The sequence below is a fragment of the Condylura cristata genome, unplaced genomic scaffold, assembly GCF_000260355.1.
Source record: "Condylura cristata isolate star-nosed mole 26May11 unplaced genomic scaffold, ConCri1.0 scaffold00014, whole genome shotgun sequence".
In the NCBI taxonomy this organism is placed as follows: Eukaryota; Metazoa; Chordata; class Mammalia; order Eulipotyphla; family Talpidae; genus Condylura; species Condylura cristata.
This window is the reverse complement of record NW_004567115.1, coordinates 35,557,552-35,584,805: the sequence shown is the minus strand read 5'-3', so window position 1 is coordinate 35,584,805 and position 27,254 is coordinate 35,557,552. Positions and strand designations below refer to the sequence as shown.

Here is a 27,254-nt window from a genome sequence, read left to right as displayed (position 1 = left end):
GAGGATTCACTGTAGACAGAATGGGGTGCAGAACAGGCAGATTGACTGAAATACACTGCTGTGCCATGTGGGTCAGTGTCCTGCTTGGGGATCAAGTTTGCACTGCAGTGGCTGCAGATAGCTTCATAGTGCTGTGCTTTAATCCTTTGCACCAGCAGGGAGGCCCTTGAGTTTTTTCTTTTGTTTGTTTGTTTTTGGACAACAAATTGTGATTAATGGAAGTTTTAATTCTTTCCAATCCTTATATATTTTCCCTCCTTGTCTTACAACGCTAAAACTTACTGTACTGTACTGTGGAATAGAGGTTATATAGTTATAGCTATTCAATTCTTTATCCTGATTTTAAAAGAGAATATAATTTTACATCAATAAGAATGTGTGTTAGTATCAGATTGGGGAGGAAAATGACCTTTCTCAAATTAAAATTCCCTTTCAGTCCCTTTTTTGTGGAGGTTATTTTTTTTAATTGCAATAATCATTTAGTTATCCTTTTTTTTACCTTGAGTGTGGTGAATGACATTAATAAATTTTTCTAGTCTTACTTCATCCTCAGAGAAGTAGGATAAATGTAATGTAAGTATGTTATATTATCTTTTTTATACATTGGCTAATTCATTTTGTTAATGAGCAGAATTGGCATATAATTTTCTTCGTCTTATTTTCAATTGACTTTGATACTAACACTTTATCAGCCTGATGGAATAAAGGACTCCCTGTTTCTCCTTTTGCTATTTTATCTCTAAATCTCCTCTCTCTCTAGGATCCGGTTTCTGGATTTTTTAAAATTTCTTTTATTGAGATAACATGGGTGTACCTGCTTTATATGATTTAGGGAGCCAGGTTCGCACCTCTTAAGATGTATATCAGCACACCCACCACTAAAACACCCACAATCTCTTTACTGTAGACCATTGGGTCCCTTCTCCCCCCTTTTCCCCTCCCCCCATATTCTCTCCCTTTCTCTTAAAACCACCCAGCAGTCTGTTTGCACACTGGAGTACCTGGCGGGCAACTTGCCAGGGTCCCCGGTGACAGTGACGCTTTGCTCAATCCGATGGTCAAAAGTCAAGGCTGAACTATGCAATTAATTGAATTTGACCTTTCCTTGGAACACTTTCTGCCGTGACTTTCAGGGCACCACATTAGGCTCACTTGCTCTCTGCCTGGTCACTCTTGAGGACTACTTTTAAAACTGGAGTGAAAGAAGTTTTCAAATCCGTGAATGGCACAGAGGGTGCTGCCAGAAGCACCTGTGTGGTTCTTTCAGCCCTTCATCCTTTTACATTTCATTGTTGTCCAAGCGCCAGAGAAGGGCAAGGGTGAGGGCGGGAGAGGAAACCCAGGTGAGGTGACTATATCGACAATTATTTTGTATTTCTTCAAAATAATGACCTTTTCCCCTCTAAGGGTTATCATCTAAAATCAACATGACCCTTTCTGATGACAGATTTTTAAAAGATTCCAGTGAAAAGCAACTGTCAGGTATTTAACAATGATAATACTAAAGGCCTTCAGTAACTGTGTACAAACTCAGAAATATTTCAAATGAATCTTCTCCTCAACCTAACACCTTTGCATAATTTTGCTTGAGGGGGTTTGCTGTTTTACTGACTTTATGGGGTTTTCATATTAAAAAATATCATTCCTTACATATTGATAGACTTCAAAAAGCTTGAGCAATTACTGATATCTAGTTAAATCTTGTTGTTAATACACAACATGTCACCAGTGGGTTGACTACACCCCACCACATACCATCCCATGCTCCCTGAGGGTGTCAAATGGCAAATAGGAAATAACATTGTTTTTGCTGAAAAATAAAGGCAGAGTTTGCAGCTTAATATTGCTGGAGGCCCTCCGAATCCCAGCTCCTCAGCATGTTCCTGAGAGGACAGGCCCACGGAGATGCTTTCTTTCTCCTTTGCCTCCTGGGCCCCACCCCTCAGTAAGAGGAGGATACTTGCCAGGGACATAGTTTCCTTTATCTTTTCGTTCAGAAACTATTGATAAAGTTGGGCCTTTGTTCTTCCCACATCTCAGGTCCTCAGTAACAATATTTATTGAATACTTGGGATATTTGACTGTCTATGTGGAAGAGCTGGAAAGTAGAGCTTCCTTTTTTCCCATTTACTTTGAAGAAGAGTTAACATTAAGTTCTTTTGTTCCCATACACAGAGAGGTTAGTTTCGCCACCAAGTGTAAATACTGGCAGTGATTCAACAATAATTATCTTTGGTTTAGAACAATAATTTCATCACAAAATCTACATAGCCATTTCCCTTTTTGCATATGATATTTTCATAACTTCACACAAGGTGTGAGTGTGTGAGGCAGGAGGTCATATAAAGTTGACAAACACTGAGTACCAATTCTGTGTCAGAACCTGTTCAGATGCTGGAATGCAGTGTTGAGCAAGACATGATGTTTAGCTTTTCATGATGGGAGGTAGATGATCAGCAAGTAAATGGATATGTTGATCAAGACAGTCCTAATGGTGAGAGTTTAGGAAGAAAAACAAAGGAATTGATATTATAGTGTGAGGCTGGCATAGAGATGTGACTGCAGAGGCAACATTTGCACAACCTATTTGAGAACTCTGCTGTGGGGGAAGCAAGCACACTCCACTGCAGGAACAAAATGTGCCTGACAAAAATGACTAACAAACAAAACCCAAGAAAGAATGTGTGCGAAGTCCAATGCAGGAGTTAGGGGATGAGGAGTCAGCGCAAACAGGGCTTTGGGGTCCAGAGGGGTTTTTAGGAAAGGAACAACTTATACACTCAGCTCTCTAATACTCGAAAATGATGGACAGGGCCCTCACAGCACTGTGAAGCTATCCAGCCCCTGCAGCACAAGTAGGATCCTGGCCAGGGAGCTGACCCACATGGCGTGGCTGTCCTCTCCTGACCCACCTGCTGCTCCCCTCAGCAGTGTATTTCAGTCCATCTGCCTGTTCTCCCCATTCTGTCTCTGGTGAAGCCATTCACCCACCACACCTCTGGCTTGCACCCCAGTTCTTGTATGCATAAATAAATCTTTTTTTAAAAAAATAAAAATGAAAGATAAAGAGGAAAGGAAACAATAACTGGGCCTTCCTGGTGCTTGAGCCATGGCTGTTATTGTCCTAATCGCAATAGCTTTGATAGTCCAGAGCTTCACCAAATTTCTGTCCATTTTAAGGCTTAAAACTGATGGTCATTTTGCTTCTGGGATTTTTCATCCTTTTATCAGTCCTCAAAGTGTCATGTGTGTGTGTAAATTAGGGAACGGACCTGAGTTTCTGACCTGGATTAGTGTTATATGTAATAAAGCAGTTGCCAATTCCTTACTGAGTACATGTGCATCACTGGAAAGAAGCATACCATTTTTAGTGGTGTGTATCTGTCACTTCTGTTCTTATGTCTTTTTAGTTACTCTGCCACTGGGATTTCCCAAACTTTTATACCCATGCTATCCCCTATCTCATTTGTTTTGGGAAAAAATCTTGTTTTCTTCCTCCATTGGTTAGAAGTCCAAATTCTTTCTGCCTCCCTCCCCCAATTAAAAGAGGAACTCATCTTTCCTCCAGCAACTCCTGCCAGATTTTTATTTCACCCTTCTTTTTTTTTTTTTTTTAAAAGATTTATTTATTTGTACATACAGAACTGGGGTACAGGCCAGAGGCTCAGGGGCGGTGAGAGGCTTCACCAGAGACAGAGTGGGCAGCAGAACAGGCAGATCGACGAAGTACACTGCTGAGGGGAGCAGCGGGCAGGTCAGGAGAGGTCTGGCTCGCCATGTGGTCACCTCCGGGGGCAGGCGGGAATCGAACTCATGCGGAAGTGGCTTTAGCTTCTCAGTGCAGTGCTTTAACCCGCTGCGCCACCAGGGAGGGCCTCACCCTTCTTTTTTTATAGCCAAGCCTGACAAAATGTGAATTAGAAAAAAAAAAAAAAACAAAAACCTTTCCATTGTAACAAAAAACCTTGCTTAGAAATTACAAGTTGTTGTATATGTGTCTATGTATGTTTATTTCAAGATATTTTCACATTACTCAGAGGGATTTCTGAATTTAAAAATTCAGTGCCTGGGCCCTCCCTGGTGGCCCAGCGTGTTAAAGCAAAGCTTAAGCCACTTCCGCATGAGTTTGATCCCCGCCTGCCCCGGAGGGACCCACATGGCCCGGCAGACCTCTCCTGACCCGCCCGCTGCTCCCCTTAGCAGTGCACTTCGTCGATCTGCCTGTTCTGCTCCCACTCTGTCTCTGGTGAAGCCTCTCGCTGCCCCTGAGCCTCTTGCCTGTACCCCAGTTCTGTATACACAAGTAAATAAATCTAAAAAAAAAAAAAAGTTAAAAAAAATCATGAATAATGAATTTTATATGCTACATCTATTGAAATGTTCATCTATTGACTTTTTATTGTAATAGGCTCATCTGCTTATTTACACTGATCTTTTTTAAAAAAAATGTTTTTATTGGGGGTGGGGGGTTGTAAATCCAACCTTGTCTTTTATTATATATCAGTACATCTTGTTGATCTAAAGAAATAGCCAGTAACTTTACCAGCAAAGTGGGCTTTTTTGGGAATAGAGAGAAACTGCCCTTGGAGAAATGGTGGCTATTGGAAAAGAGTGAAAAGTCCAGGGGTGTGATGTCTTTTCATTGGCTGAGCTACAGAGTCCTTTATAGTTGTCATTGTTGGACAGAATAAACCTTCCTTTTTGGTAGTAGACTTCTTTCTACTTAAGAAATATTAAGTTTTGCTCCTTTTGGGGCATCCAGTTAAGGTGAGTGGATGCAAACAGTGGTGAGTGGTGAGCTTGGAGATTTCTGGGAGTCTGATGTTGCTATCAGTTGGCACTTAAGGAATTTATCTGATGGCATGGATTTGAAAAGAGTGGTGATTTTGTATAATGGCCCTCAAGCTCCATGTCCCTGTCCCCAGTCTGCTGTGGATAGTTTCTGTAGCTATTTATCAGCTATATTAGTCACTTCCACCCCCACCTCCAGCTTTTGGCCTCATATGAGCAAGTTTCTAATCTTGTGATACCTCCTTCCTGAATTTTCTTGTCTTAGCCTCATGAGTTTGTAATGTTGAAATGCGCAGAACTGGCTCAATCGCAGAGACCTGCCATAATAGTTGGTCAGCTGAGAGGTTCCTTGATCATGGTGGAGCTCAAGAGGGGTTCTCCAGGTACAGACAACTCTACCAATATTTTGGTCATAAGGAGGCACTGGCCTATTGACAAGGAAAAACTTCAGTCAGTAAAAAAAAAAAAATGACACAAACCAAGACATAATCATTTATATCCATGGGGTCAGGGCAGTTGAATAAAATCTATTTGTCAACACTTGAATGATCCATTTAAGTGTCTGGGAGCAATGTGGACAAGTTTCTCCTGAATTGTATTTTGGGCAAATGGCAAGAAAGTGAATACATTTTGCCACCTCATTTCCCCACCAGCACTGGTGCATACAACTTACCATTCTATTGATTGACCAATGTGCAGTGCCTGGACTTTAGTTGCCAGTGAAACTTCAGAGTTTTCTGGCAGGACTGAGTTATTATTTGACCAAAGCTGGAATTTTCTTTTTTGGCAAATCAATAGTTATTGGATTTCTGTCCTGTTTTTTCTTTGTAGAGGCCAGTGTTTGGCTCTTCTGGTCAGCTTTCTGCACTATCATTTGGAGAAGTATCTATCTGTGATGAGGCCCAGGGATGTTGAGGGAACCTGAGATTCTTGACTTCGGTGCAGGAAAGAATTTGTGTGGGAATCAGCATAGGTGAGTTAGAAATAAAGCTTTATTGTAGGTGAGAACAGAAAATCAAGAAAGATAGTGCCAGTGAATTTCAAAGGAGAAATTTGCTCCTTGAGTCTTGAGGTTGTTGATATATATTTTTTTATTTGCGGGGACAGGGGACTTACAGATGGGATCACGAGATTTGGTCAGTTTCCTTTAATGCAAGAAGCAGGAATTTACAGGTAAGAGTAATAAGAATTGGCCAGTTTGCTTAACAAAAGCCAAAGACCCTAGCCTCCATCTTGTTATAAAAGATGGGAGAAGTTTTTACACCTAATGGCACTAGGTATAAGATAACTAGTAGGACCTGAGTGTTGGGGTTGGCTTGGTCCTGGCATGTAGCTGTTTCTCAGATGAAGGCAGCAGAAGCACGTTGCAGTCTTTGCACTAAGTTCCTGTTCTGCCTCATGTGGACCTTGGCAGATTGAGCTGTTTTTGATCCTGGTTAAGTGCAGCTTCCTTGCAGAATGTCAGCAAGGGAACTTCTTTTGGCTGCTAGAGAGTAAACTCTAAAATGCTCCAGGATCTAATAGCTGAAAGAGAAAGAATGACATCTAATCATTTCTGAATACCAGGGTTATTTAATTTCTTCTCTGCTTAGAAGTAAGAAAACCACATTGCTTCCCAATGAGCTGCCTGTGTACAGTCAGCATACAGCTTGGCTGTGTTGCCCTTGGCTAGGGTCAGGCCTGAGGAAATGTGTCTAATTAGTTGTAGACTGTAGTAGCCAAAGGCCGGGGTGCTGCTTCAGTTACATCAAAGGTGTCATGTTGGGTATCCAACACGATATTTGTCATCATCTAAATGGGCCATCAGTCACTTCTGAGAAAGTCAGCAGTACTCAGAGATTCCTGTAAACCATCAGAAGGATTAGGAAGGGACCTGTTAGTGTTCAGTACTGCTCTGAGGAGTTTTGTTGGTAATGAAGGAAAAGAAGCAAATTGAAGGCTTAAGAATGGCAGGTTGAAAGGAGTTGGGTGAGATTAGAATTAAGAAGGGCTTCACATAGGGTACAAAAATGGGTAAGAGGATCCTACAACTATTTCCTCAGTGACCTTGCCTAAAAGGAGATGAGGAACGGCTCTACAGCAGGATATCCTTGTGCTGCAGCAGCCAGCCACTGGCTGGCATACCCAGGGCTTTCTGGTGACCCAAAGGGATTCCATATGCAAACAGGGAAAAGGGGAGCTGATAATTAGGAGGCCCAAGGGCAGGGGGTTCATTAGGCTCTCCTTTAAGCCTTGAAGTTGCCACCCAGATCTTTCCCACACATAGGATTGGAGATACTTTTTTTTTTTTAAAGATTTATTTATTTGCATACAGAAGTGGGGTACAGGCCAGAGGCTCAGTGGCGGTGAGAGGCTTCACCAGAGACAGAGTGGGGAACAGAACAGGCAGATCGACGAAGTACACTGCTGAGGGGAGCAGCGGGCGGGTCAGGAGAGGTCTGCCACGCCATGTGGTCACCTCTGGGGCAGGCGGGAATGGAACTCATGCGGAAGTGGCTTTAGATTCTCAGTGCAGTGCTTTAACCTGCTGCGCCACCAGGGAGGGCCCTGGAGATACTTTTTTTAGTAAAACTTACAGATGTGGATTTAAGAGAGTAAAATAGGGTAAACTCCAGGGGAAGGGGAAGTTCCAGGTTCCCTGTCCCACTTGAAGGAAGGGTGGAGCTGGGCAGGGGAGAGAAGCAAGAGAGAACTGAGAGTAGGGAGGAAGGAGATCAAGAAGGGGACCTGGAGGAGAGACACATGAAGAAGTTGTGCTTGCTTCTTGGCCTTGCACCTGTACATGGGGTAAAGGGCACATGAATGGGATGTGGGTGAGAGCTGTGGGAAGGATTACAATGGCAACCTTCATTTTGACTTGGATTTAGATTTTATCCCTCTCAGACTTGACTGGTTCCTTCTGCCCTATGTGTCTCCACCAGAAGGTGCCTTAGATTGGGCAGCTTTCAAGCCTCATTGGCCCTGCTTTGGGTCAAACTTGTTCGGCTGTGCATTTACCCATGAGTGGATAGGGAATGTGGGTGTTTCATGTGCAAACTCTTTTAACTGTTCTTTCCCTTCTCTTGCACAAGGAAGTTCTTTTCAGTTCAAAGTCTTATATACAAGTCTCTTTTGTCCTGATGCAGTAGCTAGAACTATTTAGAGCAGGCAGGTTTGGGGTTCCTGGACTATGCCCCATTCTCTGCCCTTTCAAAGGAGATACCTAGGATCCAATTTCAATAGTAAGCAGCTAGCCTGAGAAAATCTTGTACTTGACACTTAGCTTCAGGCTTTGGGAAGCTCAGGATGACAGCAAACTTAGAAGAAAGTAGACGAGAGGTAGGTGAGGTCATCAGAAATTAGACATCTCTAAAGATTTAATTTTGGAGAATGCCAACCAATAAATGCTTCTTTTTTTCTACCTTGCTCATGGCTCCCCAAATCATGAGATGATTGACAAAAGTTGAAGTCATTTGGGAGCTTTAATGCTATTTATAAAAATTTATTTATTTATGCATACAAGAACTTGGGTGTGGGCCAGAGGTGTGTGTATGGGGTATGTGTGTAAGAGGATTCACCAGGGACAGAGTGGGGAGCACAACAGGTGGATTGATTGAAATATACTGTTGAAGGGAACAGCAGGTGAGACAGGAGAGGTCTGTTGTATTATGTGGGCCAACTTCCTGGTTGGGGATCGAACTCATGCCCCAGTGGCTGGCAATAGCTTAATAGTGCTGTGTCTTTAATCTCTGTGCCACCAGGGAGGCCCTTCATTCCTATTTTTTAAAAAAGATTTATTTATACATACAGAATGGGGATACAGGCCAGAGGTGCGGGGGGTGAGAGGATTCACCAGACAGTGGGGAGCAGAATAGGCAGATGTACTGAAATACACTGCTAAGGGGAGCAGCTGGGTTGGAACAAGTCTGCCGTGCCATGTGGGTCACCTCCTTGACTGGGGATTGAACTCATGCTGCAGTGGCTGTGGATAGCTTCATAGTGCTGTGCTTTAACCCACTGCACCACTAGGGAGGGCTCTCATTCCAATGTTAAAAATCACAAGTTTCTCAACAGTTTGCTAATATTTTAATAAACTATACAAATATTAATTTTGAATTTTAATTCTTTCATCAGATGTAAATAATTACATTTGATAAATACTAGGCAAAAACCTCATCTCTGAGTTGCAGAAGTTTGAGGACTATCTTAGCTTCTTTTCTCCTGTACCTTTTTCTCCATGTAGACAGATAGGAAAACTTATATTTGAACAGCACTACTTCACTGATAGAATGAAGTTTTTATTCTACTTCTAGGAAGACTCATTATAGTGAGGTGACAGAAGGGGTAACAGATGGGAAAGGCCAAAATGCACACATCCATGGCCTAAGTGATTCAACACAAAAGTTGACTGCGAATTGGTATAGCCCTTTGTATTTTTCAAGGCCTTTTCATATCATTTTATCAACAGAATGATCTCAAGTAGGCAGCTGCATTCTACGAAGTCATTAAAGGTGAATATGTGTAGCACAAATAACTTAAGTTTTTACATTATTTAATCACATGTGGTGTGCTAGTCCTACATATTGGAACTAACAAGCACAACTAGAAAATGTCTTAAGGCAAGAAATACTATTTGAGAAGTACTGTACTCAAACTAAGCTGTGATTAATTTTTAAAAAAATGAAATCAGCCGGTCCTTCTGTGGTGGAGTCTGGGCAGATGTAATGAACTGAAGAGGTAATTAAAATGTTTTATATATGAACCAAAGTCAGCTGTAAGCAAAGGACTCTACCCCTTAATGGAAAACGACCGGGACAACAGCAAACCAAGGCAGAAAGGAGCCGGTGGGGGAGTGTCCAGGATATGCTGGCTCTCCCAGGCAAGGTGACAGGGATGGTGACACCCAGTTATTATCTGACAGTGAAAAATGAGTTGTTTTGGACAATTAGCAAGAAAACTGCTAGCCTACCTCTGAATAAATATAAGAATGTTGTTTATGCAGTATATAAAATAGAAATAGAGCATAGTTACACTGCCAGGAAAATGATGTTACATTTAACCTTCTCTCTGTCTAGTTAGTGTCATTATTTTCCAGGTCTTGATTTTACTAAAGATCATCAATTATGTAATTATTATGGAATTAGTTCTAAGACATAGTGTCAAGTTTAAATAATAAACAAGCAACTCAGAGTTGTATGTAGGATATACATTTATTAACAGTGAAAAAGCATTTACCCAAAGTGAATGTTACAAAATACAAAGTCTGGCTAGCTCACTATTTTAAGTACGACCCCAAACTACATAAGGTTCTCTCTCACTTATTTTGACCATTTCTCTCTCTTATATCTACCCAAATTTTTAACTTAAAATCAAACAGGAATATTTACTGGGTAACTCTAATAGTAGTTACCAGAGAAAACATATTAAACAAGTTACCTGCTCTTAAGCTGTATTTTGAAATTATTTAGTAAAACAGAAAACAGACTAGATTACAGCAGCTATAACACCAAGTCAAACAAAACTGATAAGGTTCATAGGTACTTCAATAATAACGAAGATGTAAGTACAGGTTTTTTTTTTTTTTTCACTCTAACAACCTTTAATATGCATGCAGAGAGAGAGAGGCAGATAGCTGTAATATGTAAGGCTTAGCTTGAGTACCAAAAGTTTTCCTTTCTTCTTGCTTAGAAATAAAGAAATTAGAGTATACATATAATGTAACTTATTTTTCAATTTTCCTGAAGTCAGGCCAACTGCAGATAAATTCCTGATTCTGGAATGACAGTTACTGAAGTAGGTTTTATTGAAGTTAAAAGCTGGAGCTATATCTTACATAATTTAAACAGCAACACAGTAAATGTCCTCACAGGAAAATCCTCACTTAATACTCCCTGATTGAACATTGTCATTTTTACACAGGTATCTGGGTAGTCAAATTTTAAAGGAAAACCAACCCAAATTCTTATGGGGTATTTCAATCATTTGTTAGTGAATGTAAAAGACCATTTGGAACTAATTCTTCAAGTTTTATTCAAGGAGGAAGCTGTAAAGTTGACCTAATTGTTAGCTGGCTCTGTGAAACCTCACAGGTATGAGGAAAGTTTGGGATCTAAAGAAAGCTTAATAATTAAGTCATATAGATTTTCACTACTCAATACTCTCTCTGTGAACCTGTTTCTCTCTCACTACACACAAAAGCAACTGCGATGTTTTAGTCTTGAACTATCATCCCCAAAGGAAAATTTGTTGAAAGCATACAGAACCATAATGCACTGGTACATCAATTTAGTTTTATTAATAATCCCTTCTTGAAAGAGTTTGCTTTTATTTAAAGCTAATCATTGTTACTTGTCTGTGCAGAAATACTCCCTAATTATATTAAACTTTCTTTTTAAGACTGTGGTAACAAAGGAATTGAACTGCTTGAAGAATTTGTCTAATAGATAATTAAGTTTTAGGTACTAAGGACATGTGTTCTAAAGTTAAGGTATTATCCAATTTGAATGGAATATTAATAGACATTCTACAATAACTTCACAGATAACCTGCCCTATTCTTGCACAGGAATAAGACATGCAGGTATCTAAAGGAACTTCAGACCCAATAGCAGCAACACTGGCATTGTTTGGAAGCCTAGCCTACGGCTAGGCTGTATAATAAATAGTACATTTCTCTAATTCAACCATTGCTCTCTTCTAAATGGCCTACTCACATAGAACAGTAACTTGCTGCATAGGATTCAACATAATTTCCAAAAGTGATACTTCACAGATAAGTTCAAACTTTATTTAAAACTACATTTTAAATTTAACATTACTAAACATCACAATGTGAAAAAAAATCAAGACTAAAAAAAGAAAAGAAATAAACCCCCACAGTGTATCAAGGCTTGACTCTGTCGAAAATTCAGTATCTGATGTTTTAAACTGCCATGGGCAGAAATTAGCACACCTATCAAAAATGCAGTGTCAAACTAATTTACATTTTTATACAGATCAAAACATGTTTATTTAGTGCCATTTTCATATATGTATTGATTATGTAGAGAGTTAGATGAGTCTCTGAAGATACTTCATATACTTTGGGCTCCCACAGTTTCTGAAGAGAAAAAAAAAAAAGCAACAGAAAAATAGTTACTGTCTTATAAATTACTAAATGAAGGGAACACTATTCAGTATTAATGTTATCATCCACTAAGAAGTTTCACTTTTAATTACGAAGGAAATAGTAATTTACTTTGCAACGATAATTCCCCAATAGTACACAGTAGGTGTCTAGAGAGCATAGGCGAGAACTTCTGTTTTAAAATGGCAGGCTGAAATTATACTACTTGTCTCTCAAGAAACCCACTAGAAGAAAGGGAAAAGAATTATAGGAATGAATAAATGCAGATTAATAAAGAGTGGCTGTCAGAGAAAAGAAAACATAAGGTATCAACAAATATCCAGGCTCTTCGAATTAGATGGAAGGAGACAGGAAGAGTGAAGGAAACTGCAGACAAGACACTGTGAAAGGAGCGGTTGTGATCGAAACAAAACTGGCTGAACACTGGGAAACTGAAACTCTGATACCTGAACGAGGTGCCTTTTTCTTTACTACTTTTCCATTTCTAGCAAAAACAAACAACATATTTCATATGATTTTAACCAACAATAAAATGTTAGTTATCTAAGAGAATAATAAAAAAAAATCCCTTGAATTTGATGCAAGAAATATCCTCCTTTCAGTAGCCAATGGTAGTGATATTAGACCCATAAAAAGGAGATCTGTGGCAATCACAAGGCTCTGGCAAGAGTATGTGGAATCGTACTGAGAAAGACTGGAAGATGTCATTACACAGTTACAGAAGTAAATACAATATAGTTTACTTTAGTAACCTCAATGTAAGACAGCTACGAAAGATGAAAGGAAGCAGAAGGAATAGTTGGATAATGACTAGAGGTGATAAAACTAGTAAGTGTATCTATTTAAAATAACAAAGGGAGCAAACAGAAAACAAAATCTAAAAATATGAACCCTGAGAGAGAGGTAGGTCTAAATTTTGGTCACTTTTCAGTAGGGAGACAAGATACCCTAATTTTTTTAAGTAATAAAAATTACAAAAATATTTCAACATAGAAGGTCCCCCCTTTAAAGGGCTAAAAAACAATATTAAAAGTAATGGCCCTTACCAATTATCATGATCTCTTTTCTACCTTTCTTTATTAAACAATGTATTTGCATATATTTATTTTGTTAAAATGGAAGATTTTAAAATAATCTAATTTCATATTAGTCAGTTGAACTAAAAGTTTTCAATAATCTTCCTTTCTAATGTCTGGGCTCAAACCTCCCTGGTACAAATAGTACATTTAAAAAACTTTAAAATAAAATGATAGTATCAAAATTCTATAAATCGCCAACATAACAGGGTAATACTGATAACTCTTACCAGGTTCTTTTAGTGTCTGAGAATTCCCGGCTAGTTCTTCTGTCTGCATTTCACAAATTTCACCAGATAAGTGGTTTTTCTGTTCTTCTTCTACCATTTTCTTCCTTAAATCTGCCTTTGGAATGAAGAATTCAAAATCATCTTTCAATTAATAGTATTTGTCTTATTTTTTTTTAAATTTTCGCAAACAAGAACTGGAGTAGGCCAGAGGTTCAGCTCCCTGGCTGGGGCTTGAACGCCTATTGTTATGGTTCCTGATAGCTTGATAGCGCTGAGACTTAAACCCCAATGCCACCAGGGAGGCCCAATAATTGTTATAAAAGACAAGCTTAATTAAAGAGAATCAAATACCTCTGAATATATTGTCAGTTTAAGTGGTAAATCTTCAACTTTTACAAAGTCTTCTTCATCAGATTTTTGACTTATATTACCAGACTCGGCTTCCTGAAAGATAAATTATATATATTTTAGTGAATGCTATCTGCTCTATGTGTGGGTCTAAACCAGTTAAACATGCCAGGGAAAATGAATTCTAGAGTTCACAGGCAGAGCTCCACACTTGGCAGCTGTGAGCATATGGTTGTTTTTTTCTGTGTCCATTTAAAAAAAAACAAAGGGTCAGTTTTATATAAGTGAAAGGAAGTAGTTAATACTGAGGTTAAATAATTTAGAACAACTCACTTGTAGTTTATAGAATGCATCAGAGCTATAACTAGCAGAATATAAGGAACCATTTACAGTCATTTAATTATCAAATACTGTGAAGGCTGAAGTAAAGAATACCTTGAATTTATAATTCTTTGTGATTACCTCATTGTTTCTCTGAAACCTGAATTTTTAATTACCCTTCTAGTTCGCCTTTCTTGGTTTTCACAGTAATATCATTCTACCAATTACCAAGTGGAAACCTAGTTTTTCTTTTTCTTACAACATCTCTCACCCATCTCTCTCACTCAGAGACATTGTATTTATATTGTATTTATATGATAACGGATCCTAACATGAATCATCAGACTCATCTTTACAGCCTGTGACTTTGACCGTCTTATTTCCTTGTATTATAACCTATTCAAATCTGGATATTGATAATATAACTTTGGCCTCATTTCAATTGAATGCATTTCTATAGGAACTCCACCACTCATTGGATGATAAGACTTACAGGTAACTTTTAATTTTAAATGTATATTCTCACTGGTAGTGAAACAAACAAAACATTTGAGACACATCTTTTTTTTAAGTTTTGAAGGAAGTTCCCATTCTGAGAAATTATGAAGTTATAAATATATGTGTAGAACAAATACTGATGTTAAAAAGAGTATGAACATAATCTGTAGACCCAACAAAGGCAGCTTTATTAAGCCCTCCATTTTTGCTTGCAAGTATATAAAACATACAACCCTCAAATATAAAAAAAAAAAAAAAAAAACCCTACCTGCCATGAAGTTAAATTGAAACAAGTACCCAGAGTAAAACTACATTTATCTAGTGAAGTGTAAATACAGATTTGGTAACATATGTCATTCACTATGTAGAGAAAAGGATTCCTGTCCATAATTATTTCCCATCCCAAGTATAAATTTTTGATTTATCAAAGATTTATGAAATCTTTGTACTTGAGAAAGTACTTGAAAGTACGTGTGTGGGTAGAGTTGGGTAGAGTTGAGATGAAATTATAACTCATGTTACCATCACCTTTTTCATCATATAAGAAGTGGAAGTAAAATCAAGGTTGCCACTTAAAGCTCATCTTTCTTTGGTTCTCAAAACTACAAAAACTATAATAGTTTTTAGAGCTTGAGGTGATTATTTTAAATTCACTATCACTCTTCTGATCAAGTTTACAATAAGTTTGAGTAAGAAATAATGTGACAATTTCTAAATGTGAACACAAAAAGGAGTAAACTTGAATGTTGAAAATGTTAACATGCAAAAGAAATATACACAAAAATGAGATGCAAAACTATTTAGAAATGTAAGTGATACATACATAGTCATTCACTAACACTGGAGATTCTGTATCAGGACTTCCGGCCAGAGAGCTTTCTGGAGTTTCCTGAGCAGATTTCATGTCTTTGACTTTAGGCACTAAGGTTTCAATTTCAGTTAAAGGTAACGGCAAAGGGTTAGGCTGTTTAGGTGAATCAATGGTAGTAAGTGAGTCCCTCTGAACAGCGCCATTTAGAGAGTGCTCATTTTCCAAGATATTGAGGTAACAGGGTTTTACCGGAACACTATCTTGGTTATCTGTCATCAAAAGAAAATCTTAACATTAGTGTAACAAAATAGTCGTTACATTTTTACTACACCAAATATGAGACAGTGTATATGAATCTATGATACTTAAGCCCAGAAAGAAAAGGAACTACAAATTTTCCTTATCAACGGCTGCCAAAGTTAGTTGATCATACACATCTGATGTCTGAAAAATCATATTCCTGGAATCCAGTCAATTTCTAATGAAGCAGAATTTAATGGGTATTAAAAACTTTCTTCTTATATCTATCTTATATATCTTTCTTATATCTTTCTTATTTCTTTCTTATATCTTATATTTAACAATGTGTTTACATAATTTTTGGGTGTTTGTAAAATACACATCAGCCTTTCTTTGAAAGCTATTTGGAGAAACAAAGCCATTATGTTTTCCACAAAGATCTGGGGTAGAAAAAAGATGCATTACCTTGAAGTTTACCTTAGCTATGAAAATTTAAATTTTGGTATTTAAGCACATAAAGGGCATTTCAGAATATCTTAACATTGAATATTTCGATTCTTACCTTTACAAGTAGTAGGTTCTTGCTCTGATGGTACACATTTGCTTTCCGCTGATTTTTCAAAGTCACGTTGTAGAACCTAGAAGGAAAAAGTCATGTCGTAATAGAAAATACATGGATCACCATATGGGAAACGGTTATTAGTGCGTAGTTTTTGGTTAATGTAGACTTTCTTGAAAGCAAGGGATTTTACAATCTTAAGGTGTTTCAAGGAGGAGATTATGGTTGCAATTTCAAGATAGTCAATTAAAGATTTCCTTCTACTACTCTAACTCAACAGCTGAGATCTAATAATATAAATGGATACACATATACACAGACTTGAGACGATGAAGGAGTACAAAAAGCAGGACCCAAAGATGTTAGAAAGGGAATGTTTTTTACTGTTGTTACATACCATTTCCATTTATGTCTAGGAAAAATATAAAATCAAATCAAAAACCTAGATCTTCTGAAGTAACCTTACAGTTCTTAGGACTTGATAAAAAAAAAAAAAAAAAACTTAAAAATAGCCTATTAGATGTAAACATTACTAAATATAAAAGTGGAGTTTCAGATTTAAAAATAACTAGTGTTTCAGATTACAGTAAGGATATTAAAAAAGTTTCTATGAAAGAAAAGGAGAATGGGGAAGCTGTACATTTTGACAGCTTTAAAGCTGGAAAATCTGACATCTGCTTTTAGTAGTAAAATAAGTTTGGAGGCAGATGTGTCACTCTACCCAGGAATACCTGCTCATCATGTTCATTTTCTTCTGTAGTTTCAGTATTAGCCTGAAGTGAAGTCTGGACATCAACAGGTCCCTCTTCAAACTCCTCTATTTCTTCATCTTCATTTTCATCTTCTCCACTTCCATAATTGGTCAAAGCTTGAGTTTCAGCTTTGGACAAATCTAAAATACAACTTCTAGTAAGTTTTCAGCATGTAATCTTAATAGTTATCATTTATTTATTTACCTGTATGTGCAAATATATAACAACATGAACCTTAAATCTTCAGAAAAGTAATTACCAGAAAACTGGTATAGTAAAGATGGATAATTTAAATGTACACTGGAATTTAAATTCAGAATTGACAGCTATTTCTACATTCATTATACTTCACCAAACTGTTTCAATTAAGTCACCTATAAAGAACTAATGTATAATTCCAGGACAAACCCTTTAAACTTACTAATAGACACTGGACACTCTTCACTTTCCTCATCTTCCTCTTGATCTGAAACGTCAGATGGCACATTTTTGGAACCATTTCCATCATATACCTCTGTTCTTTGAGTCTGTTTAACTGTTTCAGTCTCATCCTTGTCCTAAGTACAAATAAATTTGAGTAAATTAATTCCTGAATGTACATGTTAAGAAGGTATACAGTAAGTCCTTTAAAAAATTAGAAAGTCACTACCTAATAAAAAATACAAAGAATCATTTTGACAGAGGTCAAGGTTTATAAGAAGTAAGGATGTTTGATAATGTTATACTCTGCTCTCAAACATTAAGGCAAAAGCTTGTGACATTATTTCAAAATCAGTTTCAGTCATAAGTTACTTAGCACATACTTTGTCTTCATCATCAATGTCTCCAACAGGTGGGCCATGATCTCCTTCAAGAATCCTTTTGGCCTATAAATAAATGAAACAGAATTTGGGGGTATACTTTTCACACTATACTATACTTAGGCATTTTACAAATGCTGTACTGTGTTTTGACCATGAATCAAAGAGCTGAATTCAACTCTTTTATTTGATTATCAATATTTAAATTAATAAAACAAAAAGCAACACTGCCTACCTGACAACTCCTTGGGTATATGAGGCATCACAAATTTACTAACTCCAAAACAAAAATCTTTATTTCCAAAACTCCACCCTTCTTCAGTTTTCCCAGATTCGTAAATGGTCCTTCATTTACTCAAATGTGTAAGTCAGAAAACTGGAAACTATCCTGTGCTTTTTATTATTCATATTAAAAAATAAAAATGCCTGACTCATTTCTTATCTGAACTATACTATTTCTGTGTCTGCTTTCCGAACAATTCCTGTTCAATATGGTATCTGCACAAATCTTTTTAAATTGTACATGAGATTATATCACTCTTCTACTTTAAATTTCTCCAAAGCTTTCTATCAACCATAAGATAAAATATAGGGCCCAAATCATGGTGTGTAAGGTCTCATAATTTGGCCTTATGTTAGTAACTACCATATCTATACTCTTACTCATTTACTGTGTTTCTATGTCTCTGGCATTCTCTTTGTTTTCCAAACTGTGCAAACCTACCTGGTAGTTTCACTCTGCCTGGAATGCTCTTCTTTTTTAACAACTCCTCGTTTTGTTGCCTTAGCGCTATTTCCCTCCCTCAAAGAGCCTCATGAGATTGCTTACCTAAAGCTGTGCTGATCATTTATTATGGCATTATGTTGGCTTATTTTCTTCAAGTCCTTTGCAGTGACTAAAATATTCTGAAACCCACTAATACAGAATGAAAACATGAAGTATAATGAAATGGCTTGACTTTATTTACTGTAGGTTTCAGGAAGAAGGGTTCTTTGTTTTGGGTTTTGCTATTAAAAAATATTTATTTATGCATATAAGAACTGGAGTATACAAGCCAGTGGTGCAGGGCATGAGAGGATTCACCAGAGACAGTGGGAAGCAGAGCACGCAGAATGACTGCAACACACTGCTGAGAGGAGCAGTGGGTGGGTCAGGAGACGTCTGCCACACTATGTGGGTCACCTCACAGACTGGGGAACAAACCCATACCGCAAAGGCTGCGGTTGGCTTCTCAGTGCTGCACTTCAACCCGTTGTGCCACCAGGGAGGGCCCCTGTTTTGGGCTTTTGGATTGCTTCTCCTGCTCATGATCGGAGGGGTCATGAACAGGGTTCTATACGGTTATATAGGAAAAAACTCCTGTTATGCCTCAAGTAGGGGAGAAAAGCCCATGTAATTTCACATGTTATTAAGAGTAACTTAATAGGAGTAAGAAGCTACAAAAATGAATAACCAACAAAGTCTTAACTGCATGTGGATAAGCTGGGGTGATAAATATTCTGGGGGAATTAACTGAGAAGGGGAACAGCCATGCCAGGTAGTTGGTTGAGAACTAGGTTCTAGTTACCCACACTTGAGAGACAGTAAAAGAAACTGGATAGCTGATATGCACATTTAGCATCAATTTCTCCCTGAATTTCTGACCTGCAATCTATTACTCTTGAGATCCATATGTGGTTAGCATATGCACTGATTTATTATCTGATTAACTAGTACTACAGAAACAAACAAACCTCCCCCCTAAAAAAAACCTCTACTTTTGCTGAAGTTAAACATGAGTTAATCATTAATAATGATCAAGAATTACGTGTATATGTTAATTATAACCACACCTAAAGCTAAAAGAACGCCATTTACCTCTTTTGCGTAAGATTGGATTACTCCAGCTGCTTCTATTTTCCTTTTGCAGCGTTGTTTAACAGTGATACTATTATTATCCAAATCTTGCATGAGTTTAAAGAAAGCCAATTCATTAAATAACACTTCAGATATTTCTACAAGAAGGTCTTCTCCACAGTCTTTCAGTTTTCTACCAGCAAATTTTGCCAGTGAATCCTATTCAGAGACAACCAAATAACTTTAAGGTTATAATAAACTCGGAACTATGGTTAGAACAGTACAGTAAGTTAAAATACTGAGAGAAGAAAGTTTATCACATTTTAGAATTTAAAAATTTTAAATTAGTGGCTAAGATTATTAAGAAAAGGTCAGCTACTATTACTAAAGAAAGTCTAATATTACTAAAGAATACTATTTAATAGGAATTTTGCTAATCATGTTTAAAGATTACACAAAAGTAGAAGAAAAAACATCAGGCTATCTATACATTTAGTTATATAATATAACTATTATGCACAAATGAGTAAAACAGACTTCCTAAAAGAGTTCCAAAAGAGTTTCCATACTATGCAGGGAACAGAATATAACGGAATAAAATGAGGTGCTGTAAGAGAGGAAAATGAAAGTCATGTAAAAAAAAGCTTTCTGGTACTTTACTTGAAAGGTACGTTAGAGTATCCCCCCACACACACACACCTTATATAAGGCTGCAAGTTATTCTAAGGTAAACTTTTTCTTCAAAATCAATTTAAAAGTGAACTGCAGTTCTAATCAAGATGAAATATAGCATCATCAAATGAAAAAGTTTGCTGTATTTTATTAATTTTTAAACTGATTTTTCTCATTCTAAAAACATGGGCTGTATATTGAGAAAGTATCCAAACTATTATGATACCCAGTACTTCCTGTCCCCCAAAAAGCTACCTTATCAGCATACTCATAAGGAAGTTAAATGTAGAGTGCCCTGTGAAAAAGAAAAGTAAAAGATATAATGTCTAAGTTTGTTATTTTTTAAAAAAGATTTATTTATGCATACAAAAGCTGGGGGTAGGCAAAAGGTTGGGGAATGGGCTAAGAGGATTCACCAGAGAGAGAGTGGGGAGCAGAACAGGCAGATCTACTGAAATGCACTGCTGAAGGGAGCACTAGGCATGACAGGAAAGGTCTGCTGGGCTATGTGTGTCAGCAACCCGGCCTGGAGTTGAATTAGTGCTTCAGAGGCTTCTGATAGATTTGTTGTGCTGAGACTTAACCCCTTGTGCCACCAGAGGGCCCTCTAAGTTCTAACTAATGAGAACTTGATGTGAAGATTTCATGTAAGTCCCCTGTGGAAAAAAAAATCAGGAATGGGGGTAAAACAAAAGCAATAAAAATTTTATGACATTGAAAGAAACCTTATTTGCAAGTTAATAATTTAGAAACTGCGCAGAATTGGGATAATAGGCAGAAAGTACATGAGGAAGACTGCATGGATCTTGAGAAAGCACATATTTAAATTATTTCAGTCTTATTCTAAAATGGAGTTCTGTAGGAATAATCTAGCTACTGAAATTTGTAAAAATACACTAATGTCAAATTTAACTATAGCATTTTAAAACTATGAATGACATCAGATGTTTTATATTCCTACTAAATTATTAATACAATTAAACACCAGCAGGATAACTTAGAAATTATTATTAAATATACACTTGACTCTTAATACAAAATCAACAGAAAGTTAAAAGTTATAGAAGTGTGCATGGTCTAGAGTTTAAGAAATTAATAAAGTGTAATACTTTTTAAAATCAATTTAAACATCAGAACAGAAAGCAGTAAGTTTTAAAAGATTTATTTTTTATTTATTTATGCATACAAGAACTGAAGTATAGGTCAGAGGTGGGAGTTGGTGAGAGAAGTCACCAGAGACAGAGTGGGGAGCAGACAGGTGGATCTACTGAAGTACGCTGCTGAGGGAGCAGCAGGTGATACAGGAGAGGTCTGCTGCACCACATGGGGCAACTCCCTGGCTGGGGATTGAACTCAGGCTGCGTTGGCTGGTGACAGCTTGATAGTGCTGAGACTTAAACCACTGTGCCACCAGGGCAGCCCAAAAGCAGTAAGTTTTATAGGAGAATGTAGTTAAAAGAAATACCTTTTTTTTTTGTCTGAAACAATGTAAATCACTGAACTATCTCAATGAGAAAACATATGGGCAAATTTAACTGTAAAGATGTTCATTACATAGAGTAAGTTTCTCATTACTATTAATCCAGAAGATGCTAGTACCAGATCCTCACAGACTTTTGCAAGAAACAAAATGTCCGCAGACATTGCTAAATGTTTCCTGGGAAACAATATTGTCCTCAATGAACAACATAATATAATGTTACTACCAGTCTGTAAAGTCCCTATGATCAACAGTTTGTCTCTGGCATCTACAGTTTCCCAGACTGGTAAAAAAAAAAGTCTTTTAGAAAATATCATATATTTTTAAAACATGTTAAGCTTGAAGTGTTCTTACTGTGTAGGAGAAAATTCTAAACAAAATTTTATTTGAGTTGTGAAAGGCTTCAGTTATCTTGTTAAAAAAAACAGGTTTTAAGGCCCTCCCTGGTGGCGCAGCGGGTTAAAGCACTGCACTGAGAAGCTAAAGCCACTTCCGCATGAGTTCGATTCCCGCCTGCCCCGGAGGTGACCACATGGTGTGGCAGACCTCTACTGACCCACCCGCTGCTCCCCTCAGCAGTGTACTTCATCGATCTGCCTGTTCTGCTCCCCACTCTGTCTCTGGTGAAGCCTCTCACCGCCCCGAGCCTCTGGCCTGTACCCCAGTTCTGTATGCATAAATAAATAAATCTTTAAAAAAAAAAAAAAACAGGTTTTAATATATGTATTTAAAGTAAGTAAAGGAATAAGTTAGTAAAGTGTTAAAAGGTCATCCCAAATGGATAAAAGATCAGCTGTTAATGTCAGAAAACGGCAGGGAAAAAAAAAAAAAGAGAAACACATATTGGTAAGTCATACCAACACACACTCATACCTGTAATATACTCCCAAGCTGTTTATGAAAGAACTTCACAAACTCTTTGCTCTCATCATTTTGTTGGGTAAGGGTCAAAACCATCCGTCTTACTGAAGTTAGAAGTTGAGAAGAGCATACTTCATCCATGTGTTCCTGAGAAAAAGAGAAACCCTCGATTAGTATATAAACTTACCTATTGTTTAAAATTATTGACCTACATGAGATCTATTTTCCTTGTACTGATGCTTCTCAACTTTAAGATACACATTTGCAGGAAAATAGTACATACACATATACACATAATTTTGGAAGCCATTACAGAGACCGTCCACAGATCTCTTGAGCATCAAACTGAGTTTGTATTTTGGAATCATGGAAAGACATTTGTAAACTACATTCAACCACCTTTTAGAACTAAGATGCTCTTCTCCTAAACTATGTTTTTAGCCTCAAAGACACTTAGAATTCGAGTGTACTTGTGTTCCCTTCTTTACTGTGACCAGCAGGGAAGACCAGCGTAAAAAAAAAAAAAAAAGATACACATTTGCAAATATCTATTTTAATAAGGGTATACAATTGCCAGTGCACATATGCCAGAGGTTTGCAAAATCTCACCCATCATAGAAGGTTAACGGCCAGTTAAAGCGGCTGGCTAAGTCAATACTTTTCATCGCTTCTTTCCCCATCTCTATTACTATCACCCTTGTCAAAGTCACTAACATTTCCTCAGCTGATTTCACTGACCATCTGACCCCTTGTAATTAATTCTCCAAACAAACAAGAGGTTGTTTCTCTTTTAATTAAAACCTGTAGTAGTTACCCTCTAAAATTCAAACAAAGCCCAAATTTCTAATCATTGGCCTGTATCGGTCTATGTAAGTGACCCATCTTTCTTTCCAACTGTATCTTGCAGAAAATCTGTATAACCACACAGGTCTTTATCCAGTAACATGTTAAGTGTTCCAACTTGAAGGCCTTCTCACTTTTTGAAATGATCTTGGTTTTAGTTGGCTCTCTATATCTTTGCTTAATATGTTCTCATTTTAGAAGTCTTCCTTGAGTATCTAGACTAAAACAGACACTATCATATCACCATATTTTAGTTCTCTACATGGCATCTACTATTTGCTTCTATATTTAACATGTAGTTTAAAAGGAAATTTGTATTTTTATCTAGAATGTAAATGGTACAGGATCACAAGTCTTAAATTTGTTCATTGTTATGTATACAAAACCTAGCATAAAGTAAACACTCTATAATTTAAATGAACAATGAATGTTGTGCAACCATTAGAAAGTATGCAATAGAAAAAGTGATCTAGGAAGTTATTTTTAGTTTTTGTCTTTTGTTTACTTGAATTTTCTGAATTAATGACAAGGTATTCTTTGTATACAGTGGAAAACAAAACACAAAGCTTATTTTAAGAAATTCATGCTTACCTTCAGAAAAGGAATGACTTCTTTCATTATTGCTTTAATTTGTCGGTCTAGCTGCTGAGTATCAATTCTAGGACATGGGACAGTTGAAACTTCATGTACAGGTTGTTGTGAGGTGTGATTTTCAACAGAAGTTTCTACTTATAAAAAAATGCTCTATTAGAAAATTAAGTCAGTAACACATGCATTTATACAAAATTCTAGTGATTTTATAGTAAAACAAAGGAAGATCTATGTAGTTTTACCAGCCGTAATACTTCAAGTGGCAGAAAAGAAACCATATGAATCTGATGGCACTTTTAAGGAACTATGATTTTTACTTTCGATCGATTAAAAAACACACCTTCTAAGTTATTAACTGTAGTTGTGGCAGCAGCACCATCCTCATCTTCAATGATTCTGCAGGTGCATCTTAAATTTGTGTTTTCAGTTTCAGTCTTCATACGCTCATATTCTCTCATTCTAGCTAATGCTTGATCTAAGTGAATCACAGTGTTACCTGCATATGGACAAAATATGTATCTATATGTAACAGCAAAGTTTTTCATGATGTCTTCAAATTGTATTAAAGAAATGTAAACATGTATTAAGAAATGTAAACATGGGAAGAAATACTAGCTTTGCCAAGTTCCAGATAGTGTACTAGTAGTTGGGTACTTGACAGGGATTTATTTAAACCTTAAAATAACCTATAAAGTGGACAGTACCCTCATTTTAGAGAATTTAAGGTAACTTGCCCACAGTTCACAGCCAATTAAATTTAGAAGGATCGGAACTCAGCTGTCCATTACAGACTCTGAAGTTCGTATTTATTTCGCTACATCATGTTGTATCAGTTAAACAGTGAACTCTTATTAAGTAATTCAACCTGACACAAACCAAGTAAGTAAAAGGTCAAAGGAGAAGATATCCCACTTCTCCTTTGTCCATCTCAGAGAAAGCAAGTCATGAAAGATTTGGAGAAACAAAGAAACAGTAACAGAAACAAAACAGGTAGGAATCTAAGTCATTTAGCAACTCACAAAGTGGGGACAATATAAGGGAAAGGATGAGCAAGAGGTAGATTTTTCTGTAATGGAGAAGGCTCAATATGGACTTGATAAATTACTTAAGGGAACTAGAGTCCTAACAGGCAAACGGGAGACTTACTGCTTTGGTAAGGTGACAGGATGAAGCTTGGCCCTTTACTTTGTAGTGCAAACTTTTTTGAAATTATCTAAATTTATTCTTATCATTTGAACAAGCATTGGCTTTATATTATTATATCAATGGAGTGCCTTAAAGACCTGAATAATTAAATACTTGAATACTTTTTTGTTGACTAGAGTATGAATAATGAATCACGTACCTGATTTTTCTTTTCCCTAATTTCCATTCCAAGTCTAGGTCTTAAGTTGTTTTTCTCCTTTGGAGTAATTTCATTTAAACCAATGGAAAAAAAAAATTCAATGTGCCATGCCATACCATACTTGGGTTACCAACTGAAGATTACTTATGCTACAAAATTTCATTTCTGAATACAATTTATGAAATTAACATTGTCAATGAAAATGTGACTGGGAGGCACTGATTATCTCTGAATGTTGTTCATTAACTGGAAGACCATAAAAAATGACTTTCACGTAAGAGAAAGGAAGTTAAACATTGTTGGACTCCTATGTTAAAAAGTGCTATGTATTTTTTCATAGGAACGTAGCTAGATGGGTAAGATCCTTCATGTCCTCAGTATATACAGTTAGGAAGGACAGATGATCTCCCCAATGTCAAAGATTTAACAGTCAAGAAAGAGATTTTTGAATTTATATTGATGGATAAGATCATAACATCTTGCTTTTCCAGAGTTTAGTTTCTTATCAGTGCAATTCAAAGGCTATATTAAAGTTGCATTCTAAAATTATTAAAGATTCCTCTTACCTAGATCATCTGTTGCAAAAGGCTCAAAATTTGAAGATACAGACATGACACTAGCATTATCAGCATCATTTTGTTCACTTATTTTATTTGTCTCTCTCTCAAAGTTCTTCTCAAAAGTTTCCTAAGTTATAGTTTAAAAACAAACAAAAATAACTAGTATGTCTTTTAAAAAGTTTGAATAATATTAAAAAAATTAACATAGAAACAAAGGTTTTCCATAAAACTACACATTAAGATGTAATATTTGTAAGTTAAATGAATATTCTATTCCAACAAGATTGTGATAATCATTATTAACCAAAATCATAAAGAACATTTAAATACTAAGTAATCTATAATTATGTAGATAAACAAGCAGCAGAATAAATTTGTGAAAAAAATAATATTTTTAGTTATTTCTATACCCTCAGGGAAATTTTGTTTCCAAATCCTAACAAAACTAGTACTTGATATCCAAAAGAAAAACATGACAGCATCATTCATACTTAAAAAGAAAATCAACTTTATTGAAATACAATTTACATAAAATACACCCATTAAGTGTACAGTTTGACGTGGTTTGTAAAATATACACATCCAGGTAACTGCCTTCCCTACAGACCATTTCTATGAGCCCCAAAAAGTTCCTTTGCAAACCTGGGCAGTCACATTTTACTACATCCCACTGAATAACTTCTATCAGCAGATAATAGTGCTCTGGCTCTAAAGCTCCATGGAGCAATCCAGCATTTGACTTTTATGTTCAGTATGTTTCTGAAATTAATCCATTTTGTGCTTCAGCTGTTGAGTATTTTGTAATGATTGAAGAGCATTCCACTGTGTAGATGAACTATAGTTTATCCATTTATCTATGTATGTTCCAGTTTAAGGTTATCATAATTACAGATACTACAAATGTAAGTATGTAAGTATTTTTGTGGACATGGTTTCATGTCTCCTGGATGAACACCTGTAAGAGAAATTTCTGGGTAGCATGCCAAAGTTTATGTCTGACTTTGTAAGAAATTAGCAAACTGCTTCTCAAAATTGTACAAAATGGTTTACAATTATACAATGGCTGTACAATTTTACATGCAGTTCAGAGTTTCATTTGCTCCATTTTACACCATTTCTTAATGTCAATCTTCTTAATTCTGACTTTTGTAGTGGGTGTGAGGTGGTACTGTATGATTTGATTTGCATATGGGCCATTCATGTACCTTTGTTGGGTGAAGCCCCTGTTCAAATCTCTTGCTCATTTTTACTGAATTGCTTGTCTTAAAATTGAGTTGTAAAAGTACCTTGTATAGTCTGGTTCTGTCAAAGTACCTTATATAGTCACCTGTTAGGTGTCTGTGCTGTGATTATTGTTTCTAATGCTATCTTTGGAGAATCAGGACTTTAATCAATGTATCATTTAAAAATTTTATAGTTAGTGCTTTCTTTGTTCTAAGAAATCTTTGTGTATGTTAAAGTCATGAAGAGTTTCTTCTATTTTTTGTTAAGTTTTAGCATTTCAAGACTTTAATTTCCAATTGTTATGTATAATG

General features: G+C 36.6%; 1 protein-coding gene across 11 annotated transcripts in view; it reads right to left on the bottom strand.

Annotated features, from left to right (window-relative positions):
• Positions 1–9,967: 9,967 nt before the first annotated feature.
• The window catches only part of PCM1 (pericentriolar material 1), a 74,801-nt gene continuing 57,514 nt past the window's right edge, over positions 9,968–27,254 (bottom strand). For all 11 annotated transcript variants that reach the window (XM_012724894.1, XM_012724892.1, XM_012724893.1 and 8 more), the window contains 13 exons: positions 25,726–25,846; positions 24,155–24,310; positions 23,815–23,948; positions 22,393–22,527; positions 19,389–19,586; positions 17,534–17,596; positions 17,152–17,287; positions 16,710–16,870; positions 15,982–16,057; positions 15,192–15,448; positions 13,553–13,645; positions 13,202–13,316; positions 9,968–11,868 (listed from right to left, as the gene is read on the bottom strand). In XM_012724894.1, the coding sequence (XP_012580348.1) occupies positions 11,843–11,868; positions 13,202–13,316; positions 13,553–13,645; positions 15,192–15,448; positions 15,982–16,057; positions 16,710–16,870; positions 17,152–17,287; positions 17,534–17,596; positions 19,389–19,586; positions 22,393–22,527; positions 23,815–23,948; positions 24,155–24,310; positions 25,726–25,846 (1,671 nt within the window). In that variant the 3' untranslated portion in view covers positions 9,968–11,842. The remainder of the gene's footprint in view (positions 11,869–13,201; positions 13,317–13,552; positions 13,646–15,191; positions 15,449–15,981; positions 16,058–16,709; positions 16,871–17,151; positions 17,288–17,533; positions 17,597–19,388; positions 19,587–22,392; positions 22,528–23,814; positions 23,949–24,154; positions 24,311–25,725; positions 25,847–27,254) is intronic.